The sequence below is a fragment of the Gopherus flavomarginatus genome, chromosome 4, assembly GCF_025201925.1.
Source record: "Gopherus flavomarginatus isolate rGopFla2 chromosome 4, rGopFla2.mat.asm, whole genome shotgun sequence".
Lineage (NCBI taxonomy): Eukaryota > Metazoa > Chordata > Testudines > Testudinidae > Gopherus > Gopherus flavomarginatus.
In genome coordinates, this window is record NC_066620.1 from 132,592,421 (window position 1) to 132,619,150 (window position 26,730).

A 26,730-nucleotide genomic window follows, 5' to 3' on the forward strand; every position below is an offset into this window, starting at 1 on the left:
TCTCTCAGATCTGTGTGACCAAGATTAACTTTTAGTTCAGACCTGGTTCAGAATTTGATTGGTGGGCATAATAAAATTATTGGTGACACTCCCATGCCTAAGTTCAGAATGGGTTTTCTTCTTTCCTGGTTTACTGAAGTGAAAGCTATATTGACCCCACCTTTGAAGGTTTACAAACCTATGAAAAAATCATGGAAAGTTTCTTAAGAACGTGATTTAAGAAACTCATAAAAAGTATCCTGCTTCTTTTTGCAGAAGAAAGCACACTAGAATTTTTTAAAAGGCTTCATCAACTGCAAAAAACATGGATTTTTTTCATATGTAATATGTGATGAAAGCAATTACCAAGTACTGTAAGTTGAAGATCAGAGTATATTGCCATTTTCAGAGGTACTCAAATTACTGCTAAAACACTCATTATCTATCATCAAGATGCACTTGAAAATCACAAATGTTTTTTTTCCTAATCTCTGCCTCATGTCTCCTTTACATTTTTTGTGAGTAAATGACAGCCAATCACAAGAGCAGAGTTCATCCTTTTGGCTTGCATATTTGTTAAAATCCAGGAAATAACTATTATTATTTTAGCATAGCCATGGAGACATAGTCTCCAAATTCTGTTCATCTCCCAAACAATTTCCTGTAGAAATGAAGTAAAATACTACCCAGATGCTAACAAAAGACAATGGTTTATGTGACTTATACACAAATAAAGTTATGTATGTGAGGTGATATCACTGGAACAAAACACTGCATGAGATAATTGTCTGACACTGCTACATAAGTGAAATTAAGAAAAAATGCTACTGACTGAAAATAGACATTAGGCAAAAACTTTTCAAAGTGGGAGACATTTTCCTGCAATAATGCTCTGTTCCAAGTGAAGTAGGATTAACATAACCCAACAGGCCTCTGCCCTTTCTTAATAAATAATGCTAATACTAATCGTGCTGCATGCTTTGCAGTAAAATCCAGTACTTCGCTATATTAACAGTCACTTTGGGGAGCTGTGATGGCCTGTGTTATACAGAAGTTCAGGTTAGATGATCACAGTGGTTCCTTCTGGCCTTATTATCTGAATGGATAACCCCTGGAAGTACTGGTTTTGGTACTTACATAAAGGATGATAGAATTGAATAGTCCAGTGGTTTAGAAGTAAGGTAGTTAAAATAAACCCCTAGGCCCTCTAAATAGCCTTGTACATTGAGATATACAAACCTGTCCAAATCAGTTCAACTTAAATGATTTTTTATATTAGTGGTTGGCAGTAGCTATAGGAAAGGTAAACAGTGTTTCTTTTATGAATTTCTATGCTGTCTTGCAATATATGTAACGACTATAAATTGAGTTTTAAAAGATTGCTGTTGCAGTCTATTTAAAGCATTCCTGGATTTGTAACTGGTGCTTTTAAATATGAAGAGCTGCAGAGTTTGCTGAATGATTTGTACATTTTGTAGTGTGAGAGTGGTTTCTTGTTCCCCGATCTGCCTTTTCAAAACAAAAAGATTACCCTAGTATGGAGTCACAATAAAAAAGATTTGGTGCTAATTCTCAGTTACTCTGATTAAGTGCCTAGGATTCCATGTATCTCATAGGTTTACTTTCTGAGCCACAGATAGAGTTTGAGATATCTACAAACAAATGCCAGTCAGCTTTTCATATCTTCCTTAACTCCTCTGATATGAGACAGTATAAACAGCAATGGTCTGGAAGTTTTTCACGTGCTCTATTCTTGTGAAAGTGTCTGTTACATATAAAACCACCTCTGAATTGAAGATTGGCTCCTATATTTCACATCCATGGGAGCTGGTCTCATTACTCTCCAATGAGGTGTTACTACCCTGGGGTGCCTTGGGATCCTCCAGCTGGAATAGGATCAGGCATGTGGCTGGGTAGTCACAGGGGCTCAGTTCTGGTCCAGTAGTGGCCCTTTTGGAACCTGGGGGGACTCCCCCTGGTTTCTAGGTCATACACCAGGTGTTCCTGCTCTGTATCCTGGAAGAGGTGTGGGAAATCTACTCACCAGGTGCCACCTGTTCCTTAGCCTCGCACCAGGCCCAGAGCTAAGCAGCAAGAGGCAGTTCAGGAGGGTCCTGCCGGACAGCTAGTGGAGGAGGCGCAGCCTCAGCTTGTGCTGGCTTCTTCATTCTCCTCTTCTGATGAGGCAAGTTCCTTGGGAGGTATCTTACCTCATCCTGATGATTATAAAACTCACAACAGCTATTGAAGAGGGTAAGTTTTTGGGGATCCAGGTAGAGGAGGTTAAGAAGTCCTCAGACCACTTTATTGATATGTTAGCCACCACAGGGCCTTCGCAGGTGTCCTTATCTACTAAAGAGGCAATTATGAAGCCAATTAATCTTTCTGGAAGATCCCTTCATCCCTTCAAAAAGGGCTGAATGTAAATATTACATTCCCTCCCCAGGGGTTGAATATCTATACTTTCATCCCCACCAGGTTCTCTGGTGGTGCCAGCAGCCAATGAATGGGAACGACAGGGACAACAGGCACCAACTCCCAAATCAAACGATGCAAAAGAACCTATATGCATTTGGTAGAAAAGTTTATTCTACTGAGGGATTGCAAATCGGAATTGCCAAACAACTAACTCTTTGGGACATTATGATTGTAATGTTTGAGACTCCATGGTAAAGTTTAGGGACATATTGCTGGAGGATGTTAGACAGGAGTCTCTTTAGTTGATGAGGGGAAATCTGTAGCAAGAACTTCACTACAGCCTGCACTGGATGCGGCAGACTCAGCTGCTAGGACTATTGCTTCTGTGGTTTCCATCTCCCCATGTTTGTAAACTACCTTTCCCCCAATGTTTGGTCCTAGATTACACATTTCAGAGAACAATAATTACGGAAGATTAGTAACCATTTGTTCACCATTAGGAACCCAGTTCTCTGTGTGCAGGATATGAATAAATCCTAGTTGCTACAATGGAATTACTCATCACCTACAGTTTAAGAATAAAGATTTAGCAATTATTAGAGTTCTATGGGAATCAAATAAATTAGCAAATTCTGTTTTTGTTGAGTAGGTTCTTTTGTTGAATAATATCTTATACCTTAGGTAAGCTGGATCTCCCAGGATCACAATTAGAATTTCAACATCACCAATGGTTATTTTGCATTCTGGAAAGAAAGTCCTTTCTTACAGCTTTTTTAAAAGACTTGTGTTCCTAAAGATGCCTGCGTCATGCACCTTTCCTGACCATCCCATGTTGGTGTTGCTAAAACAGCCCCTGTGATCCACCAGCGCTTGCAACACCATTGAGAAGTACCCCTTTTGGTTTATGTACTCTTTGGCAAGGTGGTCTGGTGCCAAGATAGGCATATGTGTTCCGTCTGTCTCCCCACAGCAGTTAGGGAACCTCATAATGGCAAATATGTCCTGCAAGTTGCCCAGAGTCACTACACTTCTTAGCAGAAGTCTTTTGATGGCCCTGCAAATCTGAATCACAACAAATCCCACGGTAGATTTACCCACTCCAAATTGGTGCTCCACTGACCAGTAGCAGTCTGGCGTTGCAAGCATCCACAGAGCTATCACCACTTCCTTCCCCACTGAACTTCTTGCTTCTCCGGATGAACCACACTATACTAGAAAATGAGTGCACAACTGGTTGGAAAAGTGTACTCCAAGAATAGTTATCAATGGTTCACAATCAAGCTGGGAAGGGTATATTGAGTGTGGTCCCACAGGGATCTGTTTGGAGTCGGGTCCTATTCAATATCTTCATAAATGATTTTGATAATAGCATATAGAGAACACTTTTTTATAAACTTTGCAGATGATACCAAACTGAGAGGGGTTGCAAGCACTTTGGAGCACAGCCTTAGAATTAAAAATGATCTTAACTAACTGGAGAAATGGTCTGAAGTAAATAGGATGAAATTCACTAAGGACAAATGTGAAGTACTACACTTAGGAAGGAACAATCAATTGCACAAATAACCAAATGGGGAGTGACTACCTAGGAAGGAGTACTGAAGACAATGATCTGGGGGTTATAGTGGATCACAAATTAAATATGAGTCAACAATTTAATACTGTTGTAAAAAAGCGAACATCATTCTGGGATGTATTAGCAGGAATGTTGTAAGCAAGATAAGAGAAGTAATTCTCCCACTGTAGTCAGCACTGATAAGGCCTCAGCTGGAGTACTGTGTCCAGTTCTGGGTGCAATGTTTTGAGGAACATGGACAAATTAAAGGAAGTCCAAGGGAGAGCAACAAAAATGATTATGGGTCTAGAAAACATGATCTATGAGGAAAGATTAAAAAAACATGTTTTGTTTAGTCTGGAGAAGAGCAGATTGAGGGGGACATAAGTCTTCAAATACATAAAAGGTTGTTATAAAGAGTAGGGTGATAAATTGTTCTCCTTAACCACAGTGGATAGGACAAGAAGTAAGGGGCTTAAATTGCTGCAAGGGAGATCTAGGTTAGATATTATGAAAAACTTTCTAATTGTCAGAGTAATTAAGCACTGGAACAAGTTACCTGGGGAGGTTGTGGAAGCTCTGTCATTAAAGATTTATAAGAACAGAGTAGATTAAACACCTCACAAATGGTCTAGGTAATACTTAGTTGTGCATCAGTGTAGGGGACTGGATTAGATGACCTATCAAGGTTCCTTTCAGTCCTACATTTTGCTGATTCTACAAAGATCGGGTAATTAGAAGTCTATATGACATGCTTGTGAAGGCATCTTAAAAGAACACACTTTTCACATGAAATACATGCACACAAGTCCAGGTTGCGGTCTTCGGAAAATGTGGCCCCACGTGTGATGTATTTTTAGTAGCACTGGCAGACCCTGCTCAGGACAAGCTTAAGATGTAAAAGGTGTTGCGGGTTAGGATGGAGGAGGAGTAACAGAACTACATGGAGAATTTTGTACTGGATCTTTCTACATGATACCTGGCTATAGGTTGCGTTATTAGGGAAAGGTCCATTGACTATTGAAAATTCATGGAAGGACTCAGTGCATGTTAGTCAGTTTCTATAATATTGAGCACTCAAAGGAGGAAAATAATTATTTTTAATTGTATCTATGAATAATCTGATTCAAATTATACTGAAACTAAATACCTGGGTTTCTGTTTACGAAAACCTGTCAGATTATATAACTGACAAATTTACCTTAGTATTTTTAATTACACTTGAAAAGATTACTTAATCCATTTAAAGGGATCCTCAGATCGTATACATGGTCCTAGCTGAGCATAGGTGTCACTGTAGCCACCTCAGTTTACCCCAGCTGAGGAGCTGTTAGTGTATTGGATATATTAATTTTATTTTTAGTAAATACATTGTCAGATGAATAAAATCCCTTTTACTTCTCTATTTCTTTCTCTATGTCATTCTTAATGAACTCAGTAATTATAAGTTTTTGTTAAGATTGGCACCTTTAACACCTGTCAGCCATAGGCACCAACTTTCCCTGGCGCCAGGGCGGCTTGTGCACCCCTGGCCTTGTCCCGACTCCACACTTTCCCTGCCCCGCCCCCATTCCAACCCCTTCCCCAAAGTTCCCGCCCCAACTTCACCCTCTCCCTGCCCCATTGGACCCCTTCCCCAAATCCCTGCACCAACCCCACCTCTTCCCCACGTGTGCTGAGTTCCCCTTCCTCCCTCCCCACACTAGCCACGCAAATCAGCTGTTTCATGGTGCAAGTGCTGGGAGCCAGGGGGGAAAAGTAGGTGCACTGTGTTCCCAGGAGAGGGAGGCAGAGCGGAGGCGGAGGTGAGCTGGGATGGGGGAGCGGCATGGGGAGCTCCTCCCACCAATTTTCCCCGTGAGTGCTCCAGCCCCGGAGCACCCCCAGGGTCAGCACCTATGCTGTCAGCTGTTAAAAATAATCTTTTTAACATAGCAGTAATTCAAAAGACAGTCTTTTAAAAAAGCATTCATTTTGGATCGTTTGTGCCATTCTTGAATTCTGATTTTCCAACTTTTTCTGTTGCAGGTAAATATGCGGAAGATATATTTGGTGAGCTTTTCAATGAAGCACACAGTTTCTCTTTCAGGGTTAACTCCTTACAAGAACGTGTGGACCGTTTATCTGTCAGTGTTACACAACTTGACCCAAAGGAAGAAGAACGTAAGTTTACTTCCACACATGACTGTGATTCTTACATTGGAGAGTATTTCCTTTGTGCTGTAAATAAATGGATATGCAAAATGGAAAGGAGGATGATTTGGGGGTTAAGGCACAGGACTGAGGATGGGAGGCACAGGTTCTCCTCTTAGTTCTGCAACAGACTTCCTATGTGATCTTGAGCAAGTCATTCAGCCCCAAATTTTCATACCAGGGTGCTGAACACCTGCCACTTCCATTGAATTAGAGGAGTGTAACACGGCATTACTATTTATTATATTTTTGTTTTTATTAATTGTCAAATTCTGGCAGTAAATCTCTACTCAGTGTTTACCTTCATGAGTGAGATTTATAAGCACTTGTGTGAGTAAAGTCTTCAGTAATTGACACACTATCAGTCTTTATTAAAATGTGTACAAGTTTGGGCTCATGGTGAAGTTTGAACAGTAGCCTGTTTGTCAAAGATTGTTTCACACATCTGTCCCAGGACAGGCATAATGCTGTTCAGCTCTCCGCTCTCATCCTTCCCTCATCCATACTGTCCATCATCTACTGATCTTCAGTGAACAACTCATCTTTTAGCTGTGGAACTCTGGCATCAGAAAATCAAGAATTAGCCTTTGCCACCTCTACCCCCATCTTTTTGGTCCTTTGTGTCTTTTTTGAGATTGTGAAAAATTGACCAAATCAGCACTCTCCCTGTCTTCCCATTTCACCCTTTTCTCCCCTTCCTTTTTTCATGCATATTTATTAAAGTACCTTATAATTGTTAAATCTTTGTTATATTTTGCTAAAAAAAAATAAATCTTTGATCCATATTTATTTAGGATTTATTTATTTTTGCCTAAGTGAATTTATTATTCAGGAAAGGTTCTGGATGACTATCCTGAGATTGAAATCCTCTGCTTTTCCATACTGTTTGGTTTCAAGACTTAGTCATGAGATTTGGAATCTGTCTAACAAGCCAAAATAATGGAACCTTTTGAAGAGGGCAGATCATGTAACCTGTGAAGGTACATAGAATGCTATATTTGCCAATTCCAGTTTCTTTTTGACCACACAAAAAAATCTAACAGCTAAGGCCATAACTCTGTTGTAGAGAAAGATGGGTGAATATAAATCTGTCTTAATCGCTTCTTTCTAAGAACAAGAATGACAAGTAATTTCCTTTTCTCCATAGCTTTGTCTACTGTAGCGGGCTTCATAGTTATAATTCTCTAGGTGTGACAGCAGCAGTGGAAGCTGCAGTGTAGACAAGGCTGTTTCACCACTAAGTCATTAACCCTACATGGAATAAAAGGATGCGGGTTTTGTGACTGTTACTCTCATGGATCTCCTGTACAGTTAAGCAACATGGTTAAAACACCTGTTTCCTGTCTATACTTAGACAGAATCCACCATTAGTGAAGATATGAAGTTTGGTGGTATAGATGCAATGCAGAAGTAAATGAGTTATAAGAAAGCTGAAGACTTGAAAAAAATGGAGAAGCAATGTTTTAGACATGTTTCTCTGGAACACAGTTTGACCTAAGGTACAACTGTCAAAAATAAGGCATAAATGACTTGCTTAAAGAATTGTTACCAGAACGAGTATAAGAACATCTAAAATATTATTTGGATGATTGACTGATTCAATGTACAGTTTCAGAGCTAACTATGGAAGGAGTTTAGGAGGAGCCCACAGCATTACTTTATTAATATGAAAACTAGTGAAAATTGGATCCGTTAGAATGACAGTTAGAATGACAGTGCCCAGATCCTCAGCTGGTGTAAATCACTGGATCTCAGTTAACTTCAGTGAAGTATACTGATTTACATCAGCTGAGATTCTTTCCTTTAGAAATAATGTTGAGCCCTGAGAAAACAAGTAGTTCAAAAAACATCACTAGGATGACTTAGATAGAGGACTAGCAGGTAGCATTTATGTACAACTTAAGTGGTATATAGGCATTGTGTCGGCCCTCAGCATGAGGTCAGTTGCACCCCAGCTGAGCAAGATCACACAAACCTTGCACCATACAGACTTAACGTAATTTCCACATTTCCTGAAAACCTAAATAGGGAAGCTATTGTTTGTAGACAGAAACAGACATAAAATATCTAAGAATCCCAAATCAGACCACTCCACTTTTTGGAATGTAATCTCTGACAAAGATTGAGATTTCAGTTTTCAATAAAAAAGATGTTCCAGTTCTGGATGATTAGTTGCTGTTAAAGCTCCACTCATGGGGATAGAAAATGTCGACTACACTAGAGTGAGGATTCATGTTGCATCCTATAGGGACTGTGGAGTTTATATAACTTCACTTTCCAAGACTAGAATGAGTAGAAGGAAGTTTTGCATTCTTATTGTGATGCTTTTTTCAATTCTGGTGGATAATGTTATAGCTATTCTGTTTAGAAATGAAAAACACGTTTCTTTTGAGATAGCTGCATCACCAATGGATCATACCATTACGCTGAGACAGCTTGTGATCAAAATTCTCTTTGTGGGACAAGCAGTTGCTAAAATTCATAGACTGGACAGTTTGCTTTTGGCTCATTGTAAAACAACAGAGTCTAAGGCCTGTTCTGCACTGCGTGGGGGGGATCGATCTAAGTTACACAACTTCAGCTACATGAATAATGTAACTGAAGTCAGCGTACTTAGATTGACTTACTGTGGTGTCTTTACCGCGGTGAGTCGACTGCTGCCACTCCCGCGTCGACTCTGCCTGCACCTCTCACGGCGGTGGAGTACAGGAGTCGATGGGAGAGTGCTCGGGGATTGATTTATCGCATCTAGACTAGACGCGATAAATCGACCCCCGCTGGATCGATCGCTGCCTGCTGATTCAGCAAGTAGTGTAAACATACCCTGAACGTTTGGTTGGTCTTTTTTATAAAATTACATAAAAATGCACCAGATTTCCAAAACCTAACAGGCATACCAGGCTCATACTGTGGAACCTAGTCTTGGAAATATCAAGTTCTTCGGCTTTATAAGATTGTTTGCTTGAAATAGCCTACCCTATTAGCAGGTGTTTATTCTTCTGTGGAATGTTAAGTGTGCTCTCTTGATTCTAGACAGGTGACTTGTAACTGACCTGGATATAGGGAAGGTGGGAGTAATCTTAGAGGGAGGATATAGGTCAGGGGTTCTCAAACTGGGGGTCAGGACCCTTCAGGGTGTCACAAGGTTATTACATGGGGGAGTCACAAGCTGTCAGCCTCCACTCCAAACTCCGCTTTGCCTCCAGCATTTATAATGGTGTTAAATTTATAAAAAAGTGTTTTTAATTTATATGGAGGGGGGTGTTGCACACAGAGGCTTGCTATGTGAAAGGGGACACCAGTACAAAAGTTTGAGAACCACTGATCTAGGGGGAAGGCTGAGCAGTCCTAAGGTAGGAATTCTAGGAGCAGCCAAACCCAGTGTGAAGGTCTGAACTGAATTTTATATTTTTAATTTCAGTGTTAATAAAAACTAAACCCAGGAAGGGTGAGTTGTTGACTCAGATATGTTTGGTATTTGTTTTAGAACAGATTTTTAAATGCAACTGCTCACAGAATTACTGCTGATTTTCCACAAACTCATGATTTGCCTCACATGCTCCAAGTCTCTTGACAACTGAGAGTAAAACCAAACACACTTCTCCTTTTGCAAGTAAAGGACTATGCTTACAATGATTGGATAATGAAAGATTTCTTAGTGAGCAACTGTAATCTTATGTGATGGTAGGGGTGTCATTTTCATGTTTACCGTTGGCAATTTAGTTATTTGTTTAAAATTTAAGTATTTGGGGAAATTACGTCTGTGCAGATGTGGTAAACATTCAAATTTCAGAAAAATACATAGGGCCCATTTTGCTTGATGGAGTTAACATTCTGAGGATATTACAGAGTAGTGGGATGAGTATTCATACTTTCTTACATGAATGACCTTTGACAAGTTCAGTTATAGGCTTACTTACATACTAGGCACTAATGGATGTTTGCTGCCAGAGACTCAGGAGAGAGATTGTTAAAATAATATTTAGCCCCAAATGCACTACAAATGCTTTTGACAGTACTGCATATATTCTTGCTATATATTCTTTACTAAACCACACTGATAAGGAAGTAGAAGAATGTTGCAGTTAAACAAAACAGGGGTAAGAGGGGGTGCCAGTCCACCAATTTCGCGGTTATGCAGCATGAGCCAAGTGGCAACTCAGTATTGGTTCCTCATTCCCCGGGGTAGCAGTGCCTGGCAGTACTTTACAGGAAAAGTTGGGGTACGTTCTGTCTTCCTAAGTAAGCCCGTCTTACTGATCCAGGATTGTCATTTAACAAGTTCCTTGAAGGAGCTATATCCAACACTCCTTGCTTAGAAGAACAGGTTTGCCCAATGTGAATCCTTTGACAGAGGAATGAAGTGTGGAAATGGGGGACCCTACAGTACATCTCTCCCCAAAATGAGAGATGGGAGAAACCATTCATTTTTACCAGGCTTCTCTGGCTTTGAATTTTAAGGCTTCACTTCCAAACAGTTCTTGCTCTCATCTGGACTAAAATAACTTTGAGGTTTTTAATGAAGAAAAATGGCTTATGATTTAAGTAATAAAATCTAAAAAAGTTTGGCAAATTAGTTTGGTAAGTTACAGGAGTGTAAGGGTAGAGCCTCCTGCCTTAAACCGCTATGCAAGATTCAAGCAAATCTCAGCCCTTATGCTCAATTGAATGCATTTATTTAGAAGTGCTAGCCACTCCAAAACGGTTAGGAAGGAAGCGTTACTGTGGTCCCATTCTCTGACCAGCTATGTAGCAGAGCACATGCTGCACCTTCTGAAAGTGCGTTGTTGTGACAGCACTGCCCTACGCACCATGGACCTAGGAGAGGCTTTATATCATTTTTTTTTCTTCCATTAGAAATGTTTACCATACAAAACTGAGTGATTTACAGAAGCTCTGTAAAAACCTCACTTCCCTTCTGATAGCCTTAACTTGTATGGCAAGGGGGTCATCTATACCAGGATACACATCAGGTGATTCTCTTTTGATATGTCACCGGAGTATTCTCTTTCAGCAGACAATAGCAGAGAGATCTTTTAAAATGTACTCTTCTGTGTCCATACAGCAAAAGAGAAAAGAAGAAAAAATTCACTTTTAGGGGCTCACAGCATAAATGAACAGCGAGAATGAAGTACATTTGGGCAAAGATACAAATACTTGACATGAACTTTGATTTAGAGTTGACAGAAGAAACTGAAGTTGTGAAAGGACTTTGAATTTATGAATAAAATCTAATGCAAAAGAAGAAAAATCAGATCAGGAGAGTGACTGGATTGTGTTTGCTACGCACTACCCTGAAGGATAGAAATATATAGTTCCACCAGGAGCTCCAGGAAGCATTTTACCTCAAAAGTGAAACCAGGAACACAGAGAATTATTGACTTTTTCTGCAAGAAAAAATGAGGAGAGGAAAGAATAAAAATTACATGGTGTTGTGACAGGCATTCATACATAGATTTTATAAAGCAAATCAGAATATTGCATCAATTACTTTAAAAACTTGATTTTGTTTGAATCAAATTTGCTCAGTTTGTTAGAAGTTATTAATTTCACAAAATCAGTGATCAGACATTGCAATCAAACAACCAGAAATGGGTTTTAATGTTATCAGAGCTATCATTTGAATTATTTCTGCCGTATGTATTTGATTAATATACTGTAAAAAAGAAATCAAAATGGTTTCCAACACTGAAATGCTCTGTTTAAATTAATGAATTCATAACATCTGAAAAATGTTAGCTTGGAGAGGGAGTGTCTGTATGTTTTGAATATAAGGTATCTTCCCGTCATTTTCTTCTCATCACAAAGACTTCTATATTAATTTGTTCTCCCCATACCAGTGATGCTATTTTTGTACATAGAGGAAGAATAATTGCTTGTTTTCAATTAAGTGGAATGAATATGTAGAATTAGTATGTTTCTTTATACATGGTAATAGGCATGTGTTAATAAAATTAATTCTTCAGTGAAAAATAATAGAAGTATTCAGCCTGTTTTGGCTGTGACTAGCATGGTATTACACACTAGATATGAAATTATTTAATGAGAAATCAGTGCTGTAAGTATTATCATAAGTTAACTGAAGAAGTACCTAATGAATTCTCTGAAATCTTTTCTTTTAATAATTTATTATTAGAACATAAATGTAGTATGATAAGGTATAAAATTTCTTCTTGTAGTAAAAAAAAAAATTAAATCCATTGCACTGAAGATGTGGTTTCTCTGCCATCATGTTGTATTTGATTTCCTTATTTAACATAGATTGATTTCTGAGGAGGTTGAGGGTGTGTGTTTCACATACATCCTATAATAATTGACATACTAGTGAGTTAGCTGTTAGTGGTTATTTGTGAAAGTATGATGGAGGCTAATTTAGCTACAACGAATCAGGAAAAAGATCTTGGAGTCATCGTGGATAGTTCTCTGAAGACGTCCATGCAGTGTGCAGAGGCAGTCAAAAAAGCAAACAGGATGTTAGGAATCATTAAAAAGGGCAGAGAGAATAAGACGGAGAATATATTATTGCCCTTATATAAATCAATGGTATGCCCACATCTTGAATACTGCATACAGATGTGGTCTCCTCATCTCAAAAAAGATATACTGGCACTAGCGAAAGGCAACTAAAATGATTATAGGTTTGGAATGGGTCCCATCTGAGGAGAGATTAAAGAAGCTAGGACTTTTCAGCTTGGAAAAGAGGAGACTAAGGGGGGATATGATAGAGGTATATAAAATCATGAGTTGTGTGGCGAAATTAGATAAGGAAAAGTTTTTTACTTATTCCCATAATACAAGAACTAGGGGACACCAAATGAAATTAATGGGCAGCAGGTTTAAAACAAATAAAAGGAAGTTCTTCACACAGCGCACAGTCAACTTGTGGAACTCCTTGCCTGAGGAGGTTGTGAAGGCTAGGACTATAACAGGGTTTAAAAGAGAACTGGTTAATTCATGGAGGTTAAGTCCATTAATGGCTGTTAGCCAGGATGGGTAAGGAATGGTGTCCCTAGGCTCTGTTTGTCAGAGGGTGGAGATGGATGGCAGGAGAGAGATCGCTTGATCATTACCTGTTAGATTCACTCCCTCTGGGGCACCTGGCATTGGCCACTGTTGGTAGACAGGATACTGGGCTGGATGAACCTTTGGTCTGACCCAGTACGGCTGTTCTTATGTTCTTATATGTTAAAGTAATTGTGTCCAAATTGTAAAGTAAAGAATACGTGATCATTCATATTGTTGCTCTTGTGAAGAAAACTTGTCAGTTTTACCCGCAGTTCTATGAATTTCTTAGTGCCATTAATCTTGAAGTGCTAGTACAGGTAAATAATTTAAAATCTATGTAGGTGGAAATTTTACTGTGCTTTTGTTAAAAATCATCATCTTAGCTTTCATGCCTCTCTCTTGAGATACTGATATACAGTGTAGTACTGATACCAACTGTAACAAGTCATTAACAAATAACAGTTGTGTATCACTCCCTTAAAAAAAAAATCGGTGTCCTAGAAGAGGGAAAATGTATAAGCTAAGAGCTGATCTGTCTATTTTGCTATTTTAATAGAACAGAATGCCTTATAATGGTGTTTTTAATTTTAACAAATTGGAAGCCAAACATAGTACATAAGGTCTTTGACTTTTGCAGCACACCTGTGCTAAATTCTGTGATAAATGGAAAATTCCATGACAGTAGAGAAATAAGTGGAAAAATTAAAAAACTTATGCTATTGAATTAAAATGAATAAAAGTCATTAGTTTAATTTTTAATTCAATACAAATGTCTCTTTTTAATGTTTAAGTGTACCTGTAGGTTTTTAGTGTTCTAGAAACGTCAGTTTGCCACATAATTTAGTTACCACCTGGGAAAGATTAATAGCTGAGAAATGTTATCTGCAGTGGTGGGCAACCTGCAGCCTGCGGGCTGCACACAGCCCATCAGGGTAATCTGCTGGCGGGCTGCAAGACAGTTTGTTTACACTGACTATTTGCAGGCACGCCTGCCTGCAGCTCCCAGTGGTCACGGTTTGCCATTCCTGGCCAGTGGAAGCGGCAGGAAGCAGCACGGGACACAGGGATGTGCTGGTCGCTGCTTACCACAGCTCTCATTGGCCGGCAACGGTGAGCCACTGGGATCTGCGGGTAGCCATGGCTGCGGATGGTCAATATAAACAAACTGTCTTGCGGCCTGCCTGTAGATGACCCAGACGGGCCACGTGCGGCAGGTTGCCCACCACTGTTATATAGCCTTAATACCACAAGAGGTAGGAGTAGAAGCTTTTGCTGTAGGAGACAACGGTGACATTGGCAGGGGAAACCTAGAATGGTTGGTAGCTATGAGGCGAGGCAATTGTGGTGATAACTTGAGAGAGCAGCAGCTGGGATGAAAAACTGGCCTTGAGAAAGGAAACAGAAACTGGAAGCTAGAGTTTTGTTTATTGTAAGGCAAAGAGCAGCACCTGGAAAAGAGGTTGGGACATTTGAAAGAGCAGGTTCTTCAAGAGAGATGTTCTTGTGGGTACTCCACTCCAGGTGAAGGTGTGTCCCTGCACCTTTGCTCGGAGAGTTTTGCAGCAGTGCCTGTATGGGTTGCACATGCACGGTGCCTGCCTTGCACACCGTTGGCACTTCAACTAGCGTGCACACGACCTGGATTCCTCAGTTCCTTCTCAACCATTGTTCTCATTGATGCCAGCCTCACTGTGGCTAGCACCTATGGCACTCCAGGCACCTCTAGTACTGTCTATGTGTGGCAGCCACTGGCACCCACCACTCCGGTGCCGAGGCTAATGGCTTTAAGCTGTCTGTCTCCACCACAGCACCATTGGTACCTCCAAAGGAGATGGCACCAGCAACCGTTCCTATTTCCATGCCACAGACTAATGCTGCTAGCACCACGGCGCTGACACAAGCGACATCAGCACCGACTCAGCACACCACACCACTGGTGCAGTCGGCACCCAACCCTGCGGCACTGGTGCTTTTGGCACCATGCCATTTTCCACACCATAAGGATTTGTTGGTCTCCTCAATCCCGGAGTCTCGTCTCTTAGGCACCGATATTTCACCGGGGCCAGCAGTACCACACCAACAGCTATCTCCCATGCCATCAAAGTTTTTGAGTGATGAAGATGAGGAGGTTGAAGGGGTAGTCTCCCCTCACCATTCTTCCCCAGTCAGGACACCTATTGCTGCCAGACCACTACAATCATGGTCCATATACATTCACGACATGCCACCTTGGTATGACCACCCATGGATGGAACCACCCATGCCCTTCTCTGGTCACTGGCCATATTGGAGTCCCTGGGGGTCTTACAGAAGACACCATAACAGGTGCCCTAGCGCACATAGGGAAGACACCAGATTCCCATCTCCGCCTTTGGAGACTGTGTAGCGGTGGACATACAGGAGGAACTCATGGCAAATCAGGAAGAGGACATTGCTCCCGACACCTCGCCAACCAATAATAATTCTTCCAGATGAGGCTATTATGCCTCCACCACCAACCATGGCAGATGACTTTACTCACTTCCAAAACTTGTTCAAAAGAGTGGCTAATGAGGTTAAGATTGCTCTGGAGGAAGTGCCAGAAATTCAACATGAGTTAACTGATATCCTACAGACATCTTCCTCCTCTAAGATAGCATTGCCAATCAATGGGGCTATCATGGAACCCGCCAAGACAGTGTGGCAAACTTCAGCCACAGTACCCACAATGTGCAAAAGGGCGGACCTAAAATATTACATTTCCTGCAAGGGATCCACTGCCAGCATCCAACTTGCTGTTAGTGGAAGCAGCCAACCAAAGGGACAAACAACATCAATTTTGATCCATCCTTTTCAATAAGGAGAGTAAGAGTTGGACCTGTTCAGCCACAAAGTATACTCATATCCACACTTCAATTTAGAGTGGTGAATTACGCAGCATTACTTGCCACATACGACCACAGGAACTATGGCAAATATATGGACTTCATTAACAACATTCCTGAGGAAAAGAGGCAACAATTCAAATCTCTGGTTTCTGAAGGACATATGATTTCACTCATGGCTCTACCTCACTGAACGCTGCTGACATGGCCGTTGTTATGCAACGAGCCTCATGGTTTAATTTTTTGGCATTCCTACGGGAGATACAAAATACAGTCGAAGATCTCCCTTTCGACAGACAAAAATTGTTCGCAGCCAAAATCAATGAAGTGCCGCACACCATGAAGGATTCACGGGCTAGCCTCTGGTCCCTCGGCATTCATACATCTGCCACAGGGAGGAGACAATACAGGTATCAACTATATCAGTTACCTAGATACCCGACATACATACAGCAACACCAGAGGCCTTATGAACAACACCTGCAACGACAGAGACAGAGACCACAATGATGACGCTCTCCACCACCAGCAGCCTCTCAACCTACTTCCTCTAATGAGCAAATCTGAAGGCTTGGTCGAGGTTCTGTAAGACCTCTCCCACATTCCAGCACATATACCATCCACCCAGCTATTTGGAGATCATTTGCTCCCACTCTACCTCAAGTGGGCAGCTATCACCATGGACAAATGGGCCTTACAAGTCATCCAAATTTGCTATACCATTCCTTTCCTGTCTATACCACTCATCCTCCCCGTTCCTCTTCACGGACCCCTCTAACCAATATTTACTGCGCCAAGAGGTAGATCATCTCCTCCAATTAGGAGCAATAGAGACTGTTCCTGCTCAACACAGGGGGAAGGGATTTTACTCCTACTTTTTACTCCCACTAGACTGAAGCTAATACTAATGGAGCATTCCCTAGCTCCTGAGGGGTCCACTCCCCCCTCACACACCAGTATATTGGCATCTATTTTGCAGACAGCCTTAGTCACTGTTGCTGCTTCTTCTGCAGCCCTGGACAAGAAGGCCTCAAAAAAGAGGAAGCATTCTTTTTCCAGCAGGGAAATGAAGAGGAGGGGAAGATCATCGCATATGACCCACTCCTGGGAGACCTCTCATCTTTCTAAGGGTACATTAGCGTCTCGGATTGGGTCTGGTATTGAGGTATCGGTTCTGAGGAAGAAGACCACTCAGGTGTGTCTACCTCAGGAGCAAATACCACAGCACCACCATCTACTCCCTTTAGACATAGTGAGACCCATAGGGCTATCATTCACGCCCTGCTACCAGTATCTCGCAATATCTCTGAAAGAGGGCAGGACACTACAACCATTTTGGTACTGCAACAACCTCCATCTCACCACCTAGTACCGACTTGAGCTTCAGGTGAGGGATATCCAAGCCCTCCACCTCCTTCCAGGTTCCTTTCTTCAGAAGATCTTCTTATCTCTGAACCTGAATCACAAATTATAGGAGAATCTACCACCATTGCCTCCATGGTACCACTACAAAAGCAGGATGTTGGGACTGGTTTACACCTCCAGCTTTCAGTACAGATTAAAACATCAGAGGGCTCCCCTTGCCTTAGTTCAGAGGAAGACGCCTCCGACTCAGATTTCAGTACATGGATCCATCTCAGTTCTGTACTATCCTACCTCACCCTTCTGAGCCCCTTGCATGAACACAAGCCTGGGGAACCAACCAGATATCATAAGCTCAGAGACTATGATTATCATTGGGTCCCTCCCAAGTGGGGTCCCTGAGACCACTGGGCCACTACAGTGACCAACTTTATTGGATGCCTAGGACAAAGCACCAGTACCATACCAATCATGAGCTTATACAAAATGTCCTCACACCTCTGCACTTCTCCAGGACTGGAAGATGTACAAAAGGCAGAGGAGACTCAGGCAGAGAAGATCTTGTGTCCATCTGGGAAGTCTTCATCTCAAGATGAGGTAGTAATGCCACCATCAGCCTCTTACAAAGATGATTTCAAAACATTCCAGGAACTCCTGAAAAGGCTAGTGGACTCCCTTCAAATACCACTAGAGGAGGTGCAAGAGCCCCAACATTCCCTGGTGGACATCCTGACATCCCTAGATAAACATTGTCCTACCTATATCTCCCACATATGCCCTGTGGCAAACACATGCCACAATTCCACTGATCTGTAAGTGGGCAGATAAAAAAAAATACTGCATCCCACACAAAGGAATGGAGTGCATCTTCTCCTACCTTAACCCCAATTCCTTTATGGTGGAGGCTACCAATGAGAAACAGTCAAACATGATTTATGGTCTCTCCATCGGATAAGGAATCTAAATGGCTGGACTTGATAGGAAGGAAGAACTTTTCATCAGTCACTCTCCAATTTCACATTGCCAAATGCTAGGCCTTGATGGCAAAATATGATTTCAGTACATACTTCAAGTTCACACATTTTATTGAGCATTTGCCACAAGACCAGAAAAATCAATTCCTGTCTATCATCGCTGAAGGACCATTGATAGCAAAAACCTCTCTGCAAGCTGTCTTAGATGCCACTCATACACCTTCCAGGTCTATGGCCATGGTGATGGTCATGAGAAGAGCATCCTGGATCCAATCCTTAGGACTTCCAAGAGAAGTTCAAAACATGGCAGAAGACCTTCTGTTTGAAGGACCTAAGCTCTTTCTCAAGCATACAGACTCCTTTCTCTATACACTCAAGGACTCCAGGACAGTGTTGCGATCACTGGGGATTTATGTGCCTGCAATGAGAAGCCAGTTTAGTTAATCTCAAACTGTTCATAAATTGAGACCTTTCCACTACCATCAGCACACTTTCCCTAAGCCTCAAGATCCTTCAGGGGAAAGGCTAGACCTCAGGAATGAGGGACTCCCACTCCTACTTCTACCCAATCAACCCTTCTCTCTTAAGAGACACTTCTGATGCCTTCACTGGTAGCATCAAGTATTCCACTCCACTGGATCGCCAGTTGTGTGACTACCCTTCCTTTGGAGACCCACTCTCTTACTACCTACCTGCCTGGGAGTACCTTACTTCAGACAAGTGGATACTGGAAATCATAAAAGAGGGCCATTCTATCTGCTTCCATTCTATTCCTCCATCTGACCCCTGCTCTCTGTCCCTCTTCTGGGATCCACCTCACGAGAAACACTTAAAACATGAGGTCCACTGTCTCTTTCTGGGAGCTATAGAACCGGTCCCATTTATTGTCTTTGGGGTCATAAAATGGGAGTAGGTGAATTGTGAATGATGATTTAGTGAGTTTCAAAACAAAGAATACAAAGTAGTTGAGGCCTGACATCCACATACAGTATACTAAAATGCATAATTACAATCAATGCTTACTTTGTAATGAAAGAGGTGCCAGGGTGAAGCAGTTAGGCTCTGGAGCTCAAGCAATTTTTTTTACTTTCATAATTGACACAGCAAGCCCAGAGGTGCCAGGGCCATGAACTGCCAAGACTAGAGGTGCCTGGCCTCAGCCCTGGCAAGTCCTGGCACAAATTAAGCACTGGTTGCAATATGATCAGAGCATAATTAATGCAGACAGAATTTTGGGACCAAACCTAAGTAAAGAACAATACATTAGAGCTAGAATTGTAGAATGCAATCATTTCTCCATCAAAGATTGCATTTATGGATCCCCACTTGTTTTGAGCACACATTCCTATGTGCTGCAAATCCTAAAACTACTTAAAAAAGTAAAACATGTTTAGGTTGGACATTAGGAAAAAGTTCCTAACTGTCAGAGTGGTTAAACACTGGAATAAATTGCCTAGGGAGGTTGTGGAATCTCCATCTCTGGAGATATTTAAGAGTAGGTTAGATAAATGTCTATCAGGGATGGTCTAGACAGTATTTAGTCCTGCCATGAGGGCAGGGGACTGGACTCGATGACCTCTCAAGGTCCCTTCCAGTCCTAGAGTCTGAATCTATGTCCATCAAACAGAGCCAGACACTAGGGGTGAGGGCCATGTCTCAACCATCCTTAGTGCATTTCATCCAGTCATCCTGCCCTTTGATACAATTTATTAATGGTTTAGTAGCTAATCAGTTTTAAATCAGGAAAACCCACCCACCATTTGATAAAGATAGTTAATTTACTGAGAGATCTGTGCTTCTTTACAGTCGGTTTTCTATCTATAAAAAGAGGGATCTGGACAAAACGTCAGGTTTTGAGTGGTGCATTTTCTTGTCAAAATATTTGTGATGACCCAGCCAACACATTTGCTGCTTGAAATGCCTGGTTGAGAAGGGCATTCCCTAAAGTGCTATTCAGTGTTTCACAGGACATAGTTCTACACCTACATCCTGAATTTAAGGTGGTTTCTTAACTCTGTCTCAATCAGTACATTAACCTCCCAAATCTTCTCAAAGCCTCTTCAATTTCTGTAGCCTAATTTCCACATGTAAGTTAATGTCCAAAGAGCATATGAGCTATTATTTTCATTAAAACAAAGCGTTTTAGAAAATTTGAGGTTGCTCATTGTCTTCAGGGACAAGTCTAGGGGAAAGTAATTTCTGGTCCAAGGGAAAAGTAATCCCTGTTTAGCAACTATCAGGACTACTATGGTCAGACAGGAAATCTGGTGGCAGAGGGGTCACTCTACTAAATGTAAGGTGGCTTCTAAGCATGCTTACAGAATATCACCTTTTCTGAAATCTATAAAACTCCTACATGGAGCTCAGATCGCAATGATTACTCTCTCATGGGAGCTGAGGCAGATGCTTGTTTCTGGAGAGAAATTTTTTAATAAAGAAAAGGTGATTACTTACTGGTAACTAGAGTTTTCTAAATATCCACAGTCATTCCCTGCTTCTCCCAAGTCTTTGGACAGGATTTTAAATAGAGGAAGAGAACTGAGGGCATTTGGGTCCGTGGACTGTTTATATAAAATTCTCACAAAACATTTGGATCCACAAGGGATCATGCTTGTGACGCTCAAGAACTCATGGTTTTAAATGGTGCCAGGAGTGCAATACTGAGGTAAGAGTTCACAGAACTGTAGCTCTGCACAGACATAGTTGCCAGTTCCAAGTGAATAGCCTCTTTTCTGGAATGTTTTTGGTGTAGAATCTTTTCATTAGCTGTACATTGGAAATACTGTAAAAACTCTAGTGCCTAACAGATTTCTGTTAAAGTGAGCTATAAAATACAAGATTTAATATTTCTTTGAAATGTAAATTATTTCTATCAGAATAGCTAGTTTCTGTCAGCATGCTGATATGCTGCATAGCTCATCCATTGCTCTAAACTGCAGGTCATACTTTAAGGATACTAAGAAGAGTGAGATCTAAGCAGCAGCTTACCAGGTGGTAAAATATTGTTACCAATTTATAGTACTGATGGGTTTTTATTTCATTCATGAGGCAGCTTCAAACAAAAGATTGAGAGAGCTGCAGCAGCACAGGAGCCAGCAAACAGAGCTGTAAACAGGGGAGTTTCAGTGGGAGTTTCCAGGGGGAGGTTGCAGGGGAGACTAAAACAGAGGAACCGACAAGCAAGTCAAGGGATAGGGTGGTGGTCTGGTGCCTGCTGGGGGCTTGTGTTGTGTTGACTACCAGGCGTCAGGTGGGAAGGCCATGACTGATACAGAGGCAGCAGTGAAAGACACAATGAGGATGACTGGATGTGGAAGGTGCGGCATGTACATGATCCTGGAGGGGGCGCCTGAAAAGAGCTTTGTCTGCATGAAGTGCCGCCTGATAGAGCTGATGGAAGAGAAGATCCAAGGACTGGAGATGCAGGTGCAAACTCTGGTTGAGTTCAAAAGGGGATTTGAGCAGACGATGGAGCACAGATACGAGGGGGCTGAAGGGATAAGCTCAGATGTGCAGATGGAAGCAGGACCAAAGAATTCAGAGGAGAGACTGCTGGGGGAGGAAAGTGGATGGTGGAAGCATGTGACTAAGAGAACCAGGCAAAGGAAAAGACGGGCCAGTGAAGGAGAAATAGGACTCAGGAACAGGTTTGCAGAGTTGGAAAATGCATAAGGGGCGCAGCAGGTGGTCGCTGAAGGAGAGAGGGCAAGGAAAAAGAGAAGAGCTGATAGTCCTGCAAGAGGAGGGGAGGAATCAATGGAGGCAACACCAAATATGAGCCCCAGGAGGATTGCAAGGGGGAATAGGAATCGAGGACTTGCAGCCAGTGGGTGCGGGAGATAGACTGGAGAAGCGCACTGTCACCAGGAAAAGGCAGGTCTACGTGATTGGAGACTCCTTACTGAGAAGAATAGACAGGCCTGTAACTAGAGCTGATCGGGAGAACAGAAGGGTGTGCTGTATGCCGGGTGCTAAGATACAGGATGTGGACCTGAGGCTGAAAAGGATACTAGCGGGAGCGGGGAAGAATCCGTTGATTGTCCTTCATGTGGGAACGAATGATATGGGTAGATACTCTCTAGAATGTATCAAGGGAGACTATGCCGGACTGGGGAAGACACTTAAGGAAATCGAGGCTCAGGTGATCTTCAGTGGGATTCTGCCAGTTCCTAGAGAAAGGTGACAAAGGTGTGACAAGATTATGGCGATCAACAGATGGCTCAGGCAGTGGTGCTATAAGGAGGGCTTTGGGATGTACGGCCATTGGGAAGCATTTACAGACAGAAGACTGTTCTCTCGGGATGGACTTCACCTGAGCAAGGAGGGAAATAGACTTCTAGGATGGAGGCTCGCCGACCTGATTAAGAGAGCTTTAAACTAGAAATTTGGGGGAGATCTCCACGCCGGAATTTAACCTTGAGAGGGAATTAAACAAAGTAAGAGGGGATACAGCCATGGACAGAAGAATTGGCATAAGGAGGAAGGGTAGTGTAGATAACAGACTAACAGGTGATGGTGGTGGTAGAATGTCTGTGCCTAACAGGGTACAGAATGTGAGTGAAGCCAAACGGCAAAAATTAAGATGTCTGTACACTAATGCGAGGAGCCTAGGGAACAAAATGGAGGAACTGGAGCTACTGGTGCAGGAAGTGAAACTGGATATTATAGAGATAACAGAAACGTGGTGGAATAGTAATCATGACTGGAGTACAGGTATTGAAGGCTATGTGCTGTTTAGGAAAGATAGAAATAAAGGCAAAGGTGATGGAGTAGCATTGTACATCAATGAGGAGGTTAACTGTAAAGAAATAAGAAGTGATGGAATGGACAAGACAGAGTCTGTCTGGGCAAAAATCACACTGGGAAAGAAAGCTACTAGAGCCTCCCCTGAGATAGTGCTTGGGGTATGCTACAGACCGCCGGGATCTGATTTGGATATGGATAGAGACCTCTTTAATGTTTTTAAGGAAGTAAACACTAATGGGAAATGTGTGATCATGGGAGACTTTAACTTCCCAGATATAGACTGGAGTACAAGTGCTAGCAAGAATAGTAGGGCTCAGATTTTTCTGGATGTGATAGCTGATGGATTCCTTCACCAACTAGTTGAAGAACCGACAAGAGGGGATGCCATTTTAGATTTGGTTTTGGTGAGCAGTGAGGACCTCATAGAAGAAATGGTTGCAGGGGACAACCTTGGTTTGAGTGATCATGAGCTAATTCAGTTCAAACTAGATGGAAGGATAAACAAAAATAGATCTGGGACTAGGGTTTTTGATTTCAAAAGGGCTAACTTTAAAGAATTAAGGAAATTAGTTAGGGAAGTGGATTGGACTGAAGAACTTGTGGATCTAAATGCGGAGGAGGCCTGGAATTACTTTAAGTCACAGCTGCAGAAACTATCAGAAGCCTGCATCCCAAGAAAGGGGAAAAAAACCACAGGCAGGAGTTGTAGACCAAGCTGGATGAGCAAGCATCTCAGAGAGGTGATTAAGAAAAAGCAGAAAGCCTACAAGGAGTGGAAGAAGGGTGGGATTAGCAAGGAAAGCTATCTTAGTGAGGTCAGAACATGTAGGGATAAAGTGTGAAAGGCTAAAAGCCAAGTAGAGTTGAACCTTGCAAAGGGAATTAAAACCAATAGTAAAAGGTTCTATAGCCATATAAATAAGAAGAAAACAAAGAAAGAAGAAGTGGGACCGCTACACACTGAGGATGGAAAGGAGGTTAAGGATAACCTAGGCATGGCCCAATATCTAAATAAGTACTTTGCCTCAGTCTTTAATAAGGCTGATGGGGAGCTTAGGGGTAAGGGAAGGATGACAAACGGGAATGAGGATATGGAGGTGGATATTACCACATCTGAGGTAGAAGCCATACTTGAACAGCTTAATGGGACAAAATCAGAGGGCGCGGACAATCTTCATCCGAGAATATTAAAGGAACTGGCGCATGAAATTGCAGGCCCGTTAGCGAGAATTTTTAATGAATCGGTAAACTCAGGGGTTGTACAGTACGACTGGAGAACTGCTAACGTAGTTCCTATCTTTAAGAAAGGGAGAAAGAGTGATCCAAGTAACTATAGGCCTGTTAATTTGACATCTGTACTATGTAAGGTCTTGGAAAAAATTTTGAAGGAGAAAGTAGTTAAGGACATTGAGGTCAATGGTAATTGGGACAAAGTACAACATGGTTTTACTAAAGGTAGATCGTGCCAAACCAACCTGATCTCCTTCTTTGAGAAGGTGACAGACTATTTAGACAAAGGAATTGTGGTAGACCTAATTTACCTCGATTTCAGTAAGGCATTTGACACGGTTCCACATGCGGAATTATTAGCTAAATTGGAAAAGATGGGGATCAATATGAGAATTGAAAGGTGGATAAGGAACTGGTTAAAGGGGAGACTACAACGGGTCGTACTGAAGGGTGAACTGTCAGGCTGGAAGGAGGTTACTAGTGGAGTTCCTCAAGGATCGGTTCTGGGACCAATCTTATTTAACCTTTTTATTACTGACCTTGGCACAAAAAGCGGGAATGTGCTAATAAAGTTCACGGATGACACAAAGCTGGGGGGTATTGCTAACACGGAGAAGGACCGGGATATCATACAGGAAGATCTGGACGACCTTGTAAACTGGAGTAATAGTAATAGGATGAAATTTAATAGTGAAAAGTGCAAGGTCATGCACTTAGGGATTAATAATAAGAACTTTAGATATAGATTGGGGATGCATCAGTTGGAAGCAACAGAGGAGGAGAAGGACCTTGGGGTATTGGTAGATCACAGGATGACTATGAGCCGCCAATGTGATATGGCCGTTAAAAAAGCTAATGCGGTTTTAGGATGCATCAGGTGAGGTATTTCCAGCAAAGATAAGGAGGTGTTAGTACCGTTATATAAGGCGCTGGTGAGACCCCACCTGGAATACTGTGTGCAGTTCTGGTCTCCCATGTTTAAGAAGGATGAATTCAAACTGGAACAGGTTCAGAGACGGGCTACTAGGATGATCCGAGGAATGGAAAACCTGTCATATGAAAGGAGACTCAAAGAGCTTGGCTTGTTTAGTCTAGCCAAAAGAAGGCTGAGGGGAGATATGCTTGCTCTTTATAAATATATCAGAGGGATTAATATTAGGGAGGGAGAGGAATTATTTAAGCTTAGTACCAATGTAGATACAAGAACGAATGGGTATAAACTGGACACTAGGAAGTTTAGACTTGAAATTAGACGAAGGTTTCTAACCATTAGAGCAGTGAAGTTCTGGAACAGCCTTCCAAGGAGAGTAGTGGGGGCAAAAGACATATCTGGCTTTACGACTAAGCTTGATAAGTTTTATGGAAGGGATGGTATGATGGGAGAGACAAATTTTGTCAATTGATCTTTGATTACCAGCAGATAAGTATGCCCAGTGGTTGGTGATGCGATGTTGGATGGGATGGGATCTGAGATCCTGCAGAGAATTCTTTTCTGAGTGCTGGCTGGTGAGTCTTGCCCACATGCTCAGGGTTTAGCTGATCGCCATATTTGGGGTCGGGAAGGAATTTTCCTCCGGGGCAGATTGGCAGAGGCCCTGGAGGTTTTTCGCCTTCCCCGGCAGCGTGGGGCATGGGTCACTTGCTAGTGGATTCTCTGCAGCTTGAGGTCTTCAAACCACAATTTGAAGACTTCAATAACTCAGGCATAGGTTAGGGGTTTGTTATAGAAGTGGATGGGTAGGGTTCTGTGGCCTGCTTTGTGTAGGGGGTCGGACTAGATGATCACATTGGTCCCTTCTGACCCTAGAATCTATGAATCTAAAAACCCAATTACTATATGTTGCAGTACCACTATTTAAATACTTGCTTTTTCTATTTTTTTCCTTGAGTTGAAAAGATAAATGGACAAGGATCTCTCTTTCAGAACCTCGCATACAATATGTTGGCAATGCCTGTCAAAAAGATGAGCTATTTTAAATTACTTGGAAACTCTGTATTGGCAGGGAGCAAGATTAGCTGATGGAGTGGGTCTTTTCACAGAATCCTAGGAATAGAGTTGGACAGGACAAGCTTGCACTTATTGTGTTAATACAGATCCTCAAATGAGCAAGTACATTTAATGTAAAATGAGAGACATTTAAATGTTGAATAAACAGCATATATAGGGTCTCATTGTTTGTGTACTACAGCTGGGATTTCCACATATACAGTGAGTTTGTGCTTCCTGAGAAATGTATCCATGAAACATTTTGGATATTGGATTATTTGTACTTGCAGTGTAGCAAGGCTTGTTATGACTTTCAAAGGCTAATTATTTCACAGTATGCTATTTCTACATATTCTTTGCTTTGTGACCTTCCATTTCCTTTAATGATGTCATCATGTGGTCAAATGTTTTAAACCA

General features: G+C 41.8%; 1 protein-coding gene across 10 annotated transcripts in view; it reads left to right on the forward strand.

The window, feature by feature from the left end:
- WASF1 (WASP family member 1) overlaps positions 1-26,730 on the forward strand; it is a 234,296-nt gene that overhangs the window by 184,910 nt on the left and 22,656 nt on the right. For all 10 annotated transcript variants that reach the window (XM_050951388.1, XM_050951387.1, XM_050951390.1 and 7 more), the window contains one exon: positions 5,981-6,115. In XM_050951388.1, coding sequence (XP_050807345.1) covers positions 5,981-6,115 — 135 coding nt within the window. The remainder of the gene's footprint in view (positions 1-5,980; positions 6,116-26,730) is intronic.